The 17,113-nt window shown below is 45.9% G+C and overlaps 1 protein-coding gene across 1 annotated transcript in view; it reads left to right on the top strand.

Annotated features, from left to right (window-relative positions):
• AK7 (adenylate kinase 7) overlaps positions 1-17,113 on the top strand; it is a 56,342-nt gene that overhangs the window by 31,819 nt on the left and 7,410 nt on the right. Inside the window, exons 12-16 of the mRNA XM_015413851.1 lie at positions 585-735; positions 3,955-4,083; positions 6,156-6,224; positions 9,933-10,130; positions 12,931-13,151. Of these exons, the coding sequence (XP_015269337.1) occupies positions 585-735; positions 3,955-4,083; positions 6,156-6,224; positions 9,933-10,130; positions 12,931-13,151 (768 nt within the window). The remainder of the gene's footprint in view (positions 1-584; positions 736-3,954; positions 4,084-6,155; positions 6,225-9,932; positions 10,131-12,930; positions 13,152-17,113) is intronic.

Genomic DNA, 17,113 nt, shown 5'->3' with positions numbered 1-17,113 from the left:
ACTCAATTCGCTTTCTGGTTGCTGGTTCCCTGGGTTTTCTGAGAGTGGTTTTTGTGCCGATTTTCCCCTTGTTTCGCTTCCGAGCCAAAGGTAATTCAAAAGCGTACAGATTCCCTTGGATTTCCCCCCTGCCCCTCTGCTGCCATTCACAGATCACTCCCTCTTCCACATTGAGGTCGTTCCGCCCACTATGTACCTTCTGCCAATGGCAGACTGCCATTCTTCAGTGTGCCCCTTGTGCCCCTTCAGTGTGCCCCTTGTGCCCCTTGTGCCCCGTGGCCCCTCCCCCAGCGTGCCCGGCGTGCCCACATCACTTCCTGGTGACGCGCACGCAGGGGTGGGGTTTCCCCCGGGGCCCGATTCCACGGCATCGGAAATCGGGCCGCCAAAGCGGGGGTTTACCCGCCCCCCGCCCCCACTTGGCAGCCCTAATTGAGACTGGGAAACCGCTTGAAGGAAAATGGTAAAAACCCTCTATCCCTGTACTATGACTCCTGTTTCAGTTCCTCTGCTACCCACCCCCAGCTGCTGAGTAAAAACTTTTTAAAAAAATTATTTGGCATTTGTTTGATTCTGACCTCCAGGAGAAAATTGTTGCTCCTAAAGAAGTGGAATCCATTGAGATGGAAGAGGAGGAAGAGGAGGAAGAAGAGGGAGAAGAAGAAGAAGGAGATAATGTCGAAGAAGCACAGGAATTATTAGACGCAGTTAAAGAAAACATGGAGCAAAATGGAGGTAAATCTAAAAAAAACCTGCCTATGTTTTCCAAAGACCTTTAGTTTATTTTGTTAAATAGTGGGTTCCATGGATGAATAGACCACAAGCCTAGTGATTAGTTCTACTTTATTGGTGATTTCAGCAAGCAGAAGACAAGACTTCAGAGTCTCAGCTCTTTTAAATAGCATGCAGTTGCCACACCCAAACACACCCCACTCCCAGTGATAGGCTATTTACATAACATTACTACTAGATTGGTTACCTTCAGAATCCTAGCAGGCTGTTGTTCTTTTGCTCCAAGCTCAGCCAGTCTGTGGGGTGATTCAGTCAGGAATGATTCAATCCTACTACATAACAATTTTTCTCTACCTTCACCTTTTCTCTCTGTTAGGGGCAGGGTAGACACTAACTTTAGCCACACCCCTTGGAGATGGGGAAGCCGCAACAGATCTATTTGGCCAGCCACTGCTGGGAACAGGCCCTTTACAGCACTGTCTGACACAGCTGCGCTGAGGTACACTGCTGAGCCCTTTAAGGAGCCTTGGCCTACCAGTCCACTCCCTGGCAGCCTATTGGGAGCACCAGGGAGGAGCAGGATTAGTGTTGCCAGCTCTGGATTGGGAAATTCCTAGAGATTTGGGGGGTGGAGCCTGGGGAGGGTGCGATGTGGGTGGGGAGGGGAGGGGAGGGATTTTACAGGGTGTAATCCCATAGAGACCGACTTCCAAAGTAGCAATTTTCTCCAGGAGATCTGTTTTCTGTCATCTGGAGACCAGTTGTAAATTCAAGGGATCTCCAGCCACCACCTGGAAGTTGGCAACTCTGTGCTAGATGGCTTCAGCACTACCTTTATAAGGAAGGAGGAAGAGGGTGAAGGAGGACGATCTGGCTGTGGGCCCAGGCTGTGCAATAGTTGAACTAGGGAACAGGAGGTGGACCTTGAATCCCCCTCCCCAATTCTTCTCTGGTTCTGGGTACAAGGGATCTCAGGAGTAAATGTGCTCAACCATCAACCATGGAGGTGAGAGCACGGCCTCTGACACCCTCATTATCTTGATTGCTTTTAAGTTGTTATTTTAGTAATGCTCGATTTGTGGTTTCTCTCTCTCTCTCTCTCTCTCTCACTATTATTAACTGCTATTTTATTGGCGTCCCTGGCTGGTTTTACCTGTTTTTATGGCAGGTTTCAACAGATATAATGGCTGATTTGTTATTACATTGTGATTATTAAAACTGATTTTTTAATTGTTTTAACTCTGTGTTGGCAACTGCCTCAGGAACTCTTTTTGGGTTAAGGGTACGTGGTTTTCACTCCCAGGCAGACAAATTAATTCATCAGCAGTAAAACAGAAACCAACGTACACTTGTGTCACTTGAATTTTTATATTAACTATTCTATATGTCATAGCACTTGAGACTTCTACGAAACTACTAAGCATGTGATGTGGCTAGAGATTTCGACTGGGGAGGTCTGAGTTCCAAACCTGCAAGCTGTAGAACTCTCACAGACTGACCTTGGTCCAGTCCCTCTCTCTCTCAGACTGACCTACCTCACAAGGTTGTTGTGAAGATGAAAAAGAATGATTTCCATTTAGTCCACCTTGAGGTCCTTGGAGGAAGGATAGGAGACAAATGAGATAAATTAAAAATAACAAGTATTTTCTTCACCCAAAGAGTGATTAACACATGGAATTCACTGCCACAGGAAGTGGTGGGTGCTACAAGCATGGACGGCTTCAAAAGGGAATTAGATAAGCATATGGAGCAGAGGTCCATCAGTGGCTATTAGCCACAAGGTATAGCTAGGGGCTCTGGGGCAAGTGATGCTCTGTCTTCTTTGGTGCTTGGGGGGGGTCAACAGTGGGAGGGCTTCTAATGTCCTGGTCCCACTGCGGGACCTCCTGATGGCACTGGTATTTCTGGCCACTGTGTGACACAGAGTGTTGGACTGGATGGTCCTTTGGCCTGATCCAACATTGGCGTCTCTTATGTTCTTATGTTCTTATGTGATGTGGCTAAAGATTTCAACTGGGGAGGTCTGAGTTCCATACCTGCAAGCCGTAGAACTCTCACAGACTGACCTTGGTCCAGTCCCTCTCTCTCTCAGACTGACCTACCTCACAAGGTTGTTGTGAAGATGAAAAAGAATGTTTTCCATTTAGTCCACCTTGAGGTCCTTGGCACCTGTGACTGCAACCACACTAAGGGTGCAGTCACACTGTCCCTTTGATCGGGATTCGCTGCTGTTTCCTCCCGCATTTAAATTTTCTGTTCACATGCGCCAATCCACCTCCCACGATGAAGCAGGCTCACTCTCGCAATACTCTCAGGTTTTCCTGACCCCGGGAAAATCGAGTACTTTCCTGGATCTTGCGCTTTGAACGTACGATTTCACCTATATGGACAGCCCCCTTTCGCAATGATCGCGAATAGGGCCGTCTGACTGCTCTCTGTAGGTTTTTTTTTAAAAAAGCTTTCGGTTTGACTGCATGGGCATACATGCGCTTAATAAATCCATTTTTTAAAAAAATGTCAGTGCCGGTGGCGACTGGGCCAATGGCAAGGATGCCCCGCAGCCGCCCAGGGGCAGCTGCCGCCGCTGCTGGATGGGGACGAGGGTGAGGGGGACGGCCAGCAGCCGGTAAGGTGGATGGCTCTGTAGACATCCAAACCCGCGGCAAAATATTCCCGTTTAAATTAAAGTGGGAACAAGGCGCAATTACCGTGCCGTGTAACCACAGCCTAAATCCACTTTCAATCAAATTTCAGTGCACTTTTGAATTGGATTTTGCCTGTTCACACAGTAAAAATCCAGTTGGAAAGTGCATTGAAAGTGGATTGAAAGTGGATTATTTAGCGTGTGTGACCGCAGCCCTAGACAGTCTTGTTCTTCTATGCACATGTTTTGTTTTTATACTGCAGAATGGGTGCAGTTTTACTTTACAGAAGAGGGTGGGATGGGAAGAAGACACCTGTATTTAGTAAAACAAGATCTGTCTTACAAGCCTTCTGGTGAGATATTTCATAAGGGCACTGTATGTTATACTTAAGTGAAATTGGACAGGGCTCCTGACATTCCAGCATCTCTTCCATTAAAGCGCTTCTAAAGTGTGATGGAATGTGAGGAAGAGGCTTTTATAGATGTTGCAAAATTTGAAATATGTGTTCCTCAGGCACCTCATCTTTCTAACACACACACAGAAAAGATTCATAGTGGATGTTTCGCTTTTATATTAGGTCGTCTGGATGACAGCTATGTAATTAAATTCATGAAGGAGATGCTGACGTCTATGCCATGTAAGAATCAAGGGTATGTTTTGGATGGGTTTCCAAAGACCTATGACCAGGCAAAGGATCTTTTTAACAGTAAGTGTTAATGCTCTGCTGTGTCAGTGATTCATGTGCAATGGATAAAAATCCGTGTGACAACTATATCATTTCCTGAGACCATTTAAGCAGGAGCAGTCTGCTCATAGGGTTTCACTGAATTATGTGATCATTTTAGCCTTTTGCATTTTCTTATCTGATTTGGCTGAAATTTCCAGGGGGGGATCTGCCAGGGGATGGAGAAGAAAGGAGCATTTATCTTCTTTCGTGTGCTGCCCCCCAAAAAACTTTCCACTGCTGAATGTGTCCCCCCCCCCCGGGGGGAGAAGCTGCTGTTACCCACATTTTTGTTATGTAGCAGTGGTAAAAGGCAGTTTGGAGGGTGGCAGCTTCCAGTGGGGAAAGACAGGAAAAGTTTTTTCTCATACCAGTCATTCCCCTGTAAACTGCAGCTCTGGGTGTTTGTTTGTTTTGTTTTTTAAGGCTGGAGAAATTATCACAAGCTACAGGTTACTTTGGCTGCGATCACACACACTCAATAATCCACTTTCAATGCACTTTCAGTGTGCTTTCCAACTGGATTTGGCAGTTCACACAGTAAAAGTCCAGTTGGAAAGTACATTGAAAGTGGATTATTGAATGTATGTGATCGCAACTTTGAGTACCAACCTTAGTACAACTTTTAATGCTCGTTTTAATATTTCTCTTAAGAAAATACTGTTTTGTATACAAATTTGTTAAAGGTTTGTAAAAAAGAGCCTCAATAGTATCTGACAATACAGGAATATTACAATAAAGATGTTACCAAAAAAAAATCAATCCTCATTGATAACGTTAAAAAAAATGGTTGCTAACGTATTAATTCCATCACGCTTTAAATCAATTCTGTAAGGTTGCTAGACCAAATTAATGTTGAATATTTGGAAAGATGCATACATCATCTTGAAATCTGTCATTCCAAAATGCACTGAAGCCAGGCACAGATTTTCTTTGATACCTCCCTTTCAGGCTTATACGGATAGTTTTAGTCATTATAGCTACATCTAGAAAACTAGAAAATATGACTGAAATAGGAGGCATCCATACTAAGTTCTCGAGCCACACAAGCTACTTCTCTCAGAGGAACAGACTATTCTTGCCTCCCTCCCACCCCCATGCAGCCCATTGATCTCCCTGAAATTTTGCTCTTGGGGGACAGGAGACTCTTAGGAGCAGCAGGAAAGGCATAGATGATGGGGAGCACCCGTGAATCTGTATCTATATGCTTTTTCATCCTATCTCCTCCCCCTCTCTTGTATATAAGCCCCCCCCCCAAACACACACAAACATTTCATTTTTGTTGCTGCCCATGTTTGTGCCAGAATGTTTTGCTAGTCACATTTAGCACAAACCACAGATTTCCAAACCTACTTCCAAGGCCCACTTAGAGACTAAGTAGTGAAGATGCCAGTGTAGGTGTGACCTTGCTGTGTGTGAAAGAGAGGGGAAACCTGGTGTGCAAAGGGAGTGAGGAGAGAGGGAAGGAGTGTCACGTCTATGGGGGTGCTGTGTGTGTGTAAAGTGCCATCAAGGTGACGGTTGGCAACCCTGTACGGTTTTCAAGGCAAGAAGCAACCAGAGGTTTTTTTGCCATTGGCTGTGTCTGCATAGTGAGCGACCCTTGGACTTCCTTGGTGGTCTCCCATCCAAATACTAACCTGGGCTGACCCTGCTTAACTTCCAAGATCTGATGAAACTGAGCCTGCCTGGACCATCCATGTCAGGGCCCATGGGATGCTACTGTCATTTTAATTGCGGTTAGGAGAAGGGGCAACTTTAACTTAGATCCAGCCAGCTTTTTCATTCGTTCTTATTGCAGTTTTCATCCTTACTATCGCCCTTGTCCCACATGGCTTTTGGTCTGTAGTGGTCATGAGATCGTCGTCATAACCTTTTTGGGTGGTCAAAGAGACCTTCCCTCCCTTTTTTCAGTAGTTGGATGGATCCAGTATATTATGTCAACAATGGGCCCTAATGTACTGGCTGATACCAGGCCTGTTTTATAAGCTTTAGGATCTTTGTTGGTTTTAGTGGGGGCATCTTAATTACATGGTTTTTTTTTAATATTTAAGTTGAAGAGGAAGAAGAAGAGGATGACATGAGAGGCAAGGTGCATCGCTATGACAAATTAATAATTCCTGGTAAGTTGTCTGTACTTACAGCTGAATTTGATATACCCCAACTGCAAACCTAGATTTGTCTCCTTCAGGTGGAAAGGGCAGGTAGTGCCACTTTTAAAAACAAAAGGGGAGGAGTTTACCTATGCACGACCTCTCTCTCTCAACACTTTCCTTTCAGCCAGGTTGCAAAAAAAAAAACAAAAACATGGGAATGGGTGCATATGGAGGTTAAGTATAGACGGGGTGTGTGTCCGCACTCCTCCCCCACATGCTGCTTGTAAAATCTACACCCCCGACCCCTTGTCATGCGTTGATGCGACAGTTCAGTGTTAAAACCCACAGAACTGCTGCTGCCACATCCCGCTTGTCTTTTTAAAAGGCGAATGATTGTCACTGTTAATATTCTGCGTCCCTCCACCGAAAACCAACAGATCGTTTTACAGACAAATTTTACAAAAACACAGCAGTGTCAATTTGACAGCCTTTTTGATCAGGTTTATAGTTCTTGTTGAATGTTGACAGTTATCTATATGTTGACCTCTGAAATTCTGTGAAGAAACACAAGTTCAAACCCAACTGTGACTCAAATTTCACAGAAGCACACTGTGGCCTCCTTCACTATTGAAAAGTCTATGGTGTATTTCAGAGGACCAGACTATAGCCGTTTTAGAACCATATTGTTTAAACTTTGAATTACTTTTCCGTTGATGACACTCAACGTAGGCAATAAAAACCATCATCATCCTGGTCTCTTTTTTTTTTTGCCATCAAGTCACTGCTGATTTATGGAGAACCCTAATGGGGTTTTCAAGGCAACAGAATTTCAGAGGTGGTTTGTCATTGTCTGCTTCTGTATTGTACCCCTGGACTTCCTTGGTGGTCTCTCATCCAAATACTAACCAAAGCTGACCTTGCTTAGCTTCCAAGATATGATGAGATCAGGCTAGCCTGGGCTATCAAGGTCAGGGTGAGACGAATGGAGGTGGTTTGCCATTGCCTGCCTCTGCATAGCAACCCCGGTATCCCTTGGCAGTCTCCCATCCAAGTACTAACCAGGTCCAACTCTGCTTAGCTTCTGAGATCTGACAAGAGGAGGCTAGCCTGGGCTATCCAGGTCAGAGGAATCAGGGTCTATTTCACACATTATCACTTTTTAGGGATTCTTTCTTGGCATTAAGGATTGATCTGTAAGATGCTTTAAACATCTAATAATGTAAATGGGGAATGCAATAAACAAATGGCCAGGCTTGGCTGCCAAGTCACTGCTTGGCAAACTGTTGCAGGATAATAAATACCCCTTGGGTCCTAAGGGGTGCTGGAACCACCAGTCCCCTTCTTTAAGTTCAAGTTCGGTAGGAGACAGCTGACCAATGTCCAGATCCCAGAGGTGGAGGAGAGAAGAGAGAGAAGAAGAGAAGAGATTGGACAGTCCTTTTACTTTATTCAGCTAAATACTAAGATAACCAAAATGCCCAACTGGCAGTCAGAAAAGGCAACCCCTAGCCCCTCCAATTGGCACCTTTTATACCCTTTGGTTGCCCAGCGCTTCCAAGGTGGGTGTCACGAAGAATGTCACAGAAGTAACAGCATCATAACTAGAAGCATCATAAACTGTAACTAACTGTGAGTTATCGGGACAGATCAGGCGTCATTCAGATAGGACCAGAGACAGGCCCTGACTTCAATCCACTGAAGTTTACACTTTGAGCTGGTACACACTGTCTTAGATAATGCAAACAAATGTGGAGAGCACAGTGCGGCCAGTTACAGGATGTTCCCGAGTCGCAGGCAGAGCTGAACTGCAAGGCTTTCTTGGTCTGAACCAGAGTCCATACTTAACTAAAATATAGGCCTTAGCAGCCTTAGAGAGTATATTGAGAACAGAAATTCTCATGTCTCCATCTAAACCCAAAATTCTGCCACACAAACCACCTACTTCTTTCTCCGAGTCACTGCTTGGGCAAACCACCTACTTCTTTCTTCTCCCATGATTAACCCTTTCTTTAGTTGCCCCCCCCCCCTCAGTTGGTAGAGTATAACTGGCTGGAGGAGTAGGAGTCTAGCCCCTTGATACCTCTGGAGCCTCATGCTGGTTCTGCCTCCTTATTCCATTCACCACCTCGCTTGGCTGGAGCAGATGCTGTTTCACACCTTTGGGGATGAAGGAGTCCGCTGGCCCCCTCCTGCCCTTACTTCACCTTTGGTAATGTGGTTCTGAGTAGGATGTGGTATTGGCCTGGTACAGAACATAAGAAGAGCGCCACTGAATTGGACCAGTGGTTCATCTAGTCCAGCATCCTGGCTCACACAGTGGCCAGCTAGTTCCTTTGGAGGTCCAACAACAGGGCATAGAGGCCGAGGCCTGCCCCGGATGTTGCCTCCTGGCACTGGGATTCAGAAGTTAGCTGCCTTTGAATGTGGAGGTTCCCCTCAGTCACCATGGCTAGTAGCCATTGATAGATCTATCCTCAATGAATCTGTCTAAGCCCCTTTTAAACCTGTCTATGCCTAGCATCTTAGTAGCCTCGAGAAATGGGCATTGCTTTCTTTCCCAACCTCGCAAGGTAGGCCACGGACTTCAGAGAAAACTGTGGGGTTAAGGGACATTCTCTACAGGCAGAATGGAATTTTCCCGCCTTCCCCCCTCCACAAAATGCTGCTCCTGGGGCACAGGGTACCCTGAGGAATGACATGAGGGGGTCTGTAGAGGAAGGGGGGATTGGTGGAAATTGCCAGTTTAGTATGGATATGTCAAAGCATCACCCAGTTGCATTTTAGTCTTTGGGCAGTACTTCCACATGCCCTTTCCCCCCTGCATGCCTTTAAGGCTAATATTCCACCTTTGTTTAAAAGATATGTGAAAGGCTCCTGCCAGTTGCCTCATTTTTAAGATCTTCTTAGGAAGCCTTGCCCGAGGTATCCTTGCCTATATAAGATACAGAGTTGGTGACTAAAGAGAAGGCCTTCTCTGTGGTGCCACCCCCATGGTAGGATACCCCCCAGTAGCATGTTCACAGGCCACCGGCTTAATTAGATGTCACACAGCAAGTTAGTTAAAACAGTTTTATTCAACAGGTGTTTAACGGCAATGTTCTTACTTGTCTGTTCTATGGCTGCTATTTTATGCTGCTTTTAAAAAAAGCTTTATTTATTGGTTTGAATGGCTGCTTTTTTGCATTTGAATTGTATCTTATTGGGATTTTATTGTTCTTCATATTGCAAGTCAGTTTTGGTTGACAGGCAGGGTACAAGTGCTCAAAATAAGAGAACAGATGTGCGCTTACAAAACCAATAAAGGCGCACAGTCCTGTGGGAGTTAGATGCTTACATCAGTGTTGTTGTTTTTCAAATGCAAATGTTTCTGTCCCCAACAGGCTCACAATTTAATACGGGTAGAGGAGCCCAGGTTCGGCCCCTGGATTTTAAGAGTTGTGTGGTGAGATACTGCCATACAAAGTAGACCCCTTTGAAGAGGAGGCCTGTACAAACTGAGAATTGTCTAATGGTCCTTTTCCCCTTCCTTGGGTGCTTCATGCAGACGAAGAGTCAGGCATGGTAGTTCTCTTGAAATGGTGGGCTCTTCATCCTGGCGAATGCTCAGCCTCGCTTCGCCTGGTCCCAAACCTGAATGAGCCATCCTGCACTGGAGTTCTGCAATGAAAAGTGCCTGAGTAGGTGCAGATTGTTGCCATACTCCACAAACGCTCCGAATGTTTCTTTTTTCCGCAGACCATATTGTCTTCTTGAGTGCCCCTGAAGATTTCCTCAAGAACCGGATAATGAATCTTCCCGAAATTGTGGTAGCCGGGACCCATTATGCTCAAGACCGGTACTTGAGAGCCCTGAGCGTTTTCCGGGAGATAAACGCTGAAGATGAAACTGTCCTCAACTATTTTGACGAACTCGAAATACACCCGCTGAATATTGGTATGGTAAAAAGTGCAGTTAGTTCCCCCCCCCACAGCTAATAAAGTGGGATTAACCTTTGGTGCACTGTCAGATTAATATCATTCTAACAACTGAATGTTGTAAAGCCAGACTGCTTTTAATGAATTCTGATATTTCTACATGCTATATATATTTAAAATTAACCTGCAGACAACCTGAGGAAGCACTGAGAATGAGAATCGGTCAGATTCTTTTCTTTTCTTTTTAACAATCTATCAATTTCAGACTGAAATGCACTATTTTTCAATATCTCCTTTAATGGTCAACTCATTTGACCTAAGTCTGGCCACACTAAATTATATTTATTTATTTATTTGTATGTATATATTGTAAATTCTACTTTATTTCTAAATTTGGAATTAACCCTTGAAAAATTCTTAACTCCTTTATAAAAATAGATTCAGATGGGTAGCTGTGTTGGTCTGAAGCATTAGAACAAAGTTTGAGTCCAGTGGCACCTTTAAGACCAACAAAGTTTAGGTGCACGCACCCTTCATCAGATACATTGAAACAGATTTCTTCATGCCTTACATATGGGGCGGAGGGCTAGTTTCCAGGAAGGGCTAGTTAGAGTCAAGATGCATCTCTCTACCTATGTGTAAGGCATGAGGAAACCTGTTTCAATGTATCAGCAGGAGGAGGAGTTGGATTTATACCCTGCCCTTCACTTGGAGTCTCAGAGCAGCTTACAATCGCCTTCCTTTCCTCTCCCCACAATAAACGCCCCATGAGGCAAGTGGGACTGAAAGAGGTCTGAGAGAACAGCTCTGAGAAAGCTGTGATTGACCCAAGGTCATTCAGCTGGCTACATGTGGAGGTCTCACAGCTGTTCTCTCAGAGCTCTCTCAGCCCCACCTACCTCACAGGGTGTCTGTTGTGGGGAGAGGGAGGGAAAGGGCCTCCATAATTTAGAGGGAGGTTTGGCTGCCACACTGTGTACCCAATCCAGACCAGGGCCTTGAATAGGGTTCTCAAGTACTTACCGTGATCCGGCGAGGGAAACATGCTCCCCAGCCGGACCATTCCTCCCTGTAACACAGCATTCCGTCGCCAGGAAGTGACACTGGGCGACGCTCTGGCAATGGGTTGAAAACTCGATGGTACCATCGAGTTTCGAGCCCCATTGCCAGAGCGTCACCCAGCGTCACTTCCTGGCGACGACATGGTGCGGCGCGTCTGTTGTCCCCGCAGGAATGATCCTGCGAAGACATCTGTGTCCCCCGCCGAATCACGGTAAGTACTTGGGAAGCCTGCTGCCCACATGAATCTAGATCAGAGGTTGTTGAACTTTGTTGACCCTGTGAAACTTTTGGAATTTTAAGAAAAGATAATGTGCACCATCACAGAATGACTGCCATGAGAGGCTGGACAGAAAGACTGCCATATGGGAGGCAGCAGTCAGAAAATGTTGCAAAGTTTTAAGTCAGCCATCCTGCTATGATAGAGACAGCTGTTTCTGAATGGGTGTTCCCCGTCGACCAAAGCTGATACCCTCTGGGATCTTCTGAAGCATCTATTGCTAAAGTGAGGTGGAGGAAAGCTAGGACTGGCCCTTTACTTTAGGGAAGAGACGCTTTGAGGACACAGGAAGTAGGTATCAGGAAATACATCATCGAGCACCATGGGGCCCATAGGTACCACATTGAGAATCACTGATCTAGATCCATGGTTAATGTTATGTACTGAGCTCAAATAGTACCAGAGAACTGACCTAGCTTGAACACCAGAACAATGGACTACTAGGATCCTGAAGGGAACCTATTGAACGGGAGTTATCTTGTAAATAGCCTATCACGGGGAGTGTGTGTGTGTTGGGTGTGGTGCACGCATATAAGCTGGGCTTCAGCCCTGCATGAGTTGTCTTTTAGTTTAGCTGAAATCACTAATAAAGTATGAGCTGATCACTGTACGTGTCTGAACCCAGTATATTTCAGTTAAACAAAACCGTTGTGTGAAAGCAGTGATCACTCCGTAGATGTCCTTGTTTATTTTATTCTCTCCTAAGGTAGTTTCGAAAGATGACTATTATGATGGACATATAGGAATCGTGACATCCTGCACTTGCCTTGCGCCTTTTGCTATTTAAACTGCCTGATCTTAATTCCCCATTCAGCCGTGTTCCCTGCAGCACAAGATACTGGGTTGTATACAGAGTGTGCTGGCCTGAGTAGAAGGCATTTCTGCTCATGCTTTCCATTTCCACCCTAAGTTCCAGCCATCTACCCTTCATCCTCCGGCACCGTTCCAGAGGGTTCCTGGCCTGAGCCTCAAGAGGAGTGGCACGGAGAGTGGGTTTAGGGTTGCCAACTTTCACCATGATAGCCTTCAGTATACTGTTCTAATTAGGTTACCTCGGGAGGAAACATGAACAGAGTATTTCTGTGGTGTTACTATGAAAATATTGCCCCCTCTTGTTAAGGCAATAAGTAATAGGGCTGCCATATCCACCCTGGCCACCAATGGGGGGAAAAGGGGTAGGTTGCCAGATCCAGGTTGGGAAGCTCCTGGAGATTTGGGGATGGAGCCTGGGGAGGATAGAGACCTCAGGGTCTCTATGCCATAGAGTCCACCCTCCAAAGCATCCATTTTCTCCAGGGGGAACTGATCTCTGTAGTCTGGAGATGAGGTGTAATTCCGAGGGATCCCCAGGTCCCACCTGGAGGCTGGCATCCCTACATAAGAGTCAAGGTATTAATTAATGACAGGGCTGTGTGAATTAATTGTGTTCTCTGTGGTATAACTAACCAGTTCCTTTATTTCCAATCGTCTTGCTTGAAAGACGTACCTAAGTTTGAGGATGCGGAAAACAGACTTATAGTGAAGGAAATCACCAAGAGCGTTGGCGACCCTCGAAATTACGGTTTGACAGATGAAGAAAGGGAAGAACTTGAACGGAAACAAGCTGAAGAACGTCTGATCAGGGAGGCACAAGAAAAAGCTGAACTGGAGCGCAAGGAATCTGAGGAAAGGGCTCAGAAGCTGACAAACTGGGAAGACTGGGTAAGTGATCTCCAGTTCTGACATAGGTAGAAGCCAAAACCTTTGTTTTCTTCATCCCTTCTGCAGTGGGGATATGCCAGTTGCAGGTGAAAAGGAGCAACAAAGAGAGGAAGAGAATTCGTCACAGGAAGCACTGCTGCTGCTTCTTGAGTAAAGGGGGGAGAACTGCATCAATGGAAAATCAACAGATTTGTTGCTTCCTTTCTAATAAAGTTCCTTTTAGCCTTCCATTTGGGTGGCTAGATTAAAAAGCATCTTTCTTTTGGTAGGCCTAATAGTGTGGCTTTTATGCCTCAGTCCTACATGTGTTTCTGAAACCCCATTAATGTAATGGGATTGTTTCCAAAGTATTTAAAGGAACAGGAGTGTTCAGAAACGATGGCTGAGTAACACATTTGAATGTATTCTATTTATTTACTTCATTTATAGCCCACCTTTTCCCCCAGTGGGGACCCAAAGTGGTGAACATTGTTCTTCCCCTCCTCCATCTTATCCTGACAACAACCCTGTGAGGTAGGTTAAGCTGAGAGCATGTGACTGGCCCAAGGTCACCCAGTGAACTTCCACGGCAGATGGGGGATTTGGACCTGGGTTGCCCGAATCCTAGTCCAGTGCTCTAACCACTATACCACACTGGGCATCTAAGATAGGAAACTGCTTTATTTATCCGCTGGTCCATCTAGCTCACTGGTTCCCAAAGTGGGCAATACCGCCCCTTGGGGGGCCCTGGGATGATCCAGGTGGGCTGTAGGAGCCTTGAGTGCAATTGGGGGGCATTGAATAAAAATAAGGGGGTGGTGGAAGCATTTAGAAAGAAGAGCCCAGAACCTATCTAAAGCAGCCTTTCCCTGCCTTCTCCTGGTCTTCCCTGGGATCAGGGGGAGAGGGGTCCCCACAGCCAATCACTTGCAAAGTGCAAATGCATGTGCACCCTTGTAAAGGTGGTGTTGCTGCTGGGCTATTGTGTGGTGGTTGCTGCTGGCCTCTGGCTTCAGGCCAACAACATCTTTTTTATTATGTGCAAATTTGTCACTGCATCTTTCTGTCCACTTCTTGAAGGTAGATTTCCAGGGGGGGCTCTGAGTAGGTTTTTTTCTGAAAAAGGGGCGGTAGGCCAAATAAGTTTGGGAACCTCTGATCTAGCTTAATAATGGCAGGCATTCTCTAGGGTCTCAAGCAGAGAAGAGTTTTTCTCAGTCCCTGCTACCTGAAATGCTTTACCTGGAGACGCCAGAGATAGCAACTTGGAGCTTCTTGACACAAAGCATTTATTTAATCATATCATTTATATCTAGCTTTTCCATAATATAAAACACACATAAATACACGTATGACGCTTCCTACCTGATCCTTTTAGCTGGCGATGCCGTGGATGGAACTTGGGGCTTTCTGCAATGAAGGAGCTCTACCACTGGGCCACAGGCCCTCCCATAAAATCAGTTTGCAAATTTAAAACTCATAAAATGCAATATAATCCATGGAAACCGCAAGCAAAACAAAACAAAAGAATAAAACCCAGGGATAACGTAAAATCCTATTCCAGCGGTCCCCAACCATAGACAATTTTGGCATGCTGACTGTTACATATTGGGATTGAATCACCCCTGATTGAATATCACCCTAGAGACAGCCTGATTGAATCACCCTGATTGAATCACCATAGAGTCTGGCTGAGCTTGAAGCACAAGAACAATAGCCGACCAGGACTCTGGAATAAACCAATCAAGTAGTAATGTTTTGTAAATAGCCTATCGCAGGGAGTGTGTGTGTGTGCGGTGTGGTGTTTTGTATGCATATAAGCAGGGCTCCGGCCCTGATAGAATTGTTTTAGAGTTAAGCCAAAATCACCAATAAACTATGAGCTGATCACTATATGCGTCTCGAACCCAGTATATTTCACTGACATAGCATGGTGAGTGCCGCCACAAAATGGCTGTCGTAGCTTTACAATCAGTCACACAGTGAAGATCCTTGTGCTGTGGTGGCAACTTCTGCGTAGCCAATCAGAAGCCCTGCTGGGCAGAAGCCACACATGACTGTGCCCACTTTCTAAAAATGCTTGGCGAGTGCCAGGAAAGGTGTTGGTGGGCACCATGATGCTCACAGGCATCACGTTGTGGGACCCTGTCCAGTGTTCCCTCTAGGCTGTCGACTACTGGGAGCAAAAGTTCCACTTCGTGACCATAAAAGTTGTGGGTGAACTTAATTTTTTAAAAATAATTTCAGTCTGGATAGAGGAAGAAAGGGAGAGAAAGAAATGGAAAAAAGAAGTTGAAAGAAAGGGAGAGAAAGAACGGCAAAGAAAGGCAGAGAAAGAGATGGAAAGAAAGGGAGAGAAAGAAATGGAAAAAAGGGAAAGAAAGGGAGAGAAAGAAATAGAAAGAAAGGAAGATAAATGGAAAGAAAGGGAAAGGAAAAGAAATGGGAAAAGAGAGGGGAATAAATAGAAAGGAAGGTAAAAAATGGAAGGGAAAGAAAGAAAAGGAGAGAAAGAAAGTGAAACAAAAATGGAAAGAAAGGGAAATAGAAAGAAACAGCAATGCGGGCCAGGCCTGCCTCCCCGCCTCAATCGCTCTCTTTCACACACAAACACAAAACAGCATGGGGGGAAGGAACCACAAAGCCTGGCTGGAGCTCTCTCCTGCCCTCCGTCCCTGGCAAAGGGCTTCCCCCAAAACACCGCATGGCACTGGTGGTGAGAGGCCCTTGAACTCACCTGATGCAGGGCAGGGCAGCAGGTCTTGGGTGACAGCAGGGCCTCCAGTCCTGACTCTGAGCTCTCACTACCAGCCAGCACAACAGGAGGGCTGGTGCAAGCTCCTCCTGTAATAGGGCCCACAACCAGGCCCCGCCTGGACCTCCATCTGAAACAGTTGACCAGCTGAGCCAGGCCAATTGCTAAGCAAGAGGGAGGGGGGGCCACCTCCTTCTCAGACCTGCTGCGCTGGGATGAAAACCCCTGCGCTGAGGTCCTGGAAACTGTGGGCTAGCTTAACCCTAGCACAGCCTATAGGGAACCCTGACCCTGTCCTATTCAAACACCATCCAGAACAGGCATGTTTTAAAAACCTTCCAAAAGCGAGGGGCGAATCATGATGAAGGCCTTGCATGGCTGTCGTCCCCCCCAAGATTCACTGCGATCATGCGTGTTCGTGTATTTACATATCTCACAATTTATTTACTTCATTCCTTGGTTAGAGCCCTCTTTGAATGATCTCAGAGCATAGGCAGGAACATACAGGTGGTGGAGGTCCTTCAGGTACCCAAGCTGATTAGGACTCTAAAGATGAAAACCTGCACTTTGAATTGGGCTCGGAGAAGCATCGAAATCCTATGTAACTGGCATAACATTGGTTTAATACACTCATTTGTGGCACGTTTCACTTAAAGATTCTGATTGCCACGTTCTGACCCAGTTGAAGTTTCCAGACCAACCCCAGTAATCCAGTTTGGATGTTATTAAAACAAGTGTGACAGTGGCCAGATTAGGTGCTAGCAAACTCCTTGTCACCTCTGGTACCAGCTGATCCAGGGACAGAGGTGAGTTTAAGAGTGCTGGCAGGCTGGCTGCAACCTGCCTTTTCACTGTGTGTGCTGCAGCCTTACTAACCCATGGACTTTCCTCTCTCTTAGGGCTCCTGTACAGATAGCATGCACATCTACAACACTCTAGGCTAGCTGAGGGTAGATTATCACACAGATAGAACCAAATAGATAGATAGGGGCGCAGGCTACAGAAAACAGTCTATGCACAGTTGGTATGGAATTTTCTGAGACCAGGTTTTTGTGGAAATGCAAACGTATGTCTTGTGTAGGGTTGCCAAGTCGAAATATCTACTTACCGGGGGACTTCTGCGCCGCACAAACGTCACCCAGAAGTGACGTGACTACGCCAGGCATGCTGGGGGCAGGGCCACGACCATCCGAGGGAAACCCATAGAGTTTTCCCTCGGATGACCGTG

This window comes from Gekko japonicus, unplaced genomic scaffold, assembly GCF_001447785.1.
Source record: "Gekko japonicus isolate JY-2015 unplaced genomic scaffold, Gekko_japonicus_V1.1 scaffold1041, whole genome shotgun sequence".
In the NCBI taxonomy this organism is placed as follows: domain Eukaryota; kingdom Metazoa; phylum Chordata; class Lepidosauria; order Squamata; family Gekkonidae; genus Gekko; species Gekko japonicus.
The sequence above is the reverse complement of the archived record's forward strand: the minus strand, read 5'-3'. Positions and strand labels throughout refer to the sequence as shown.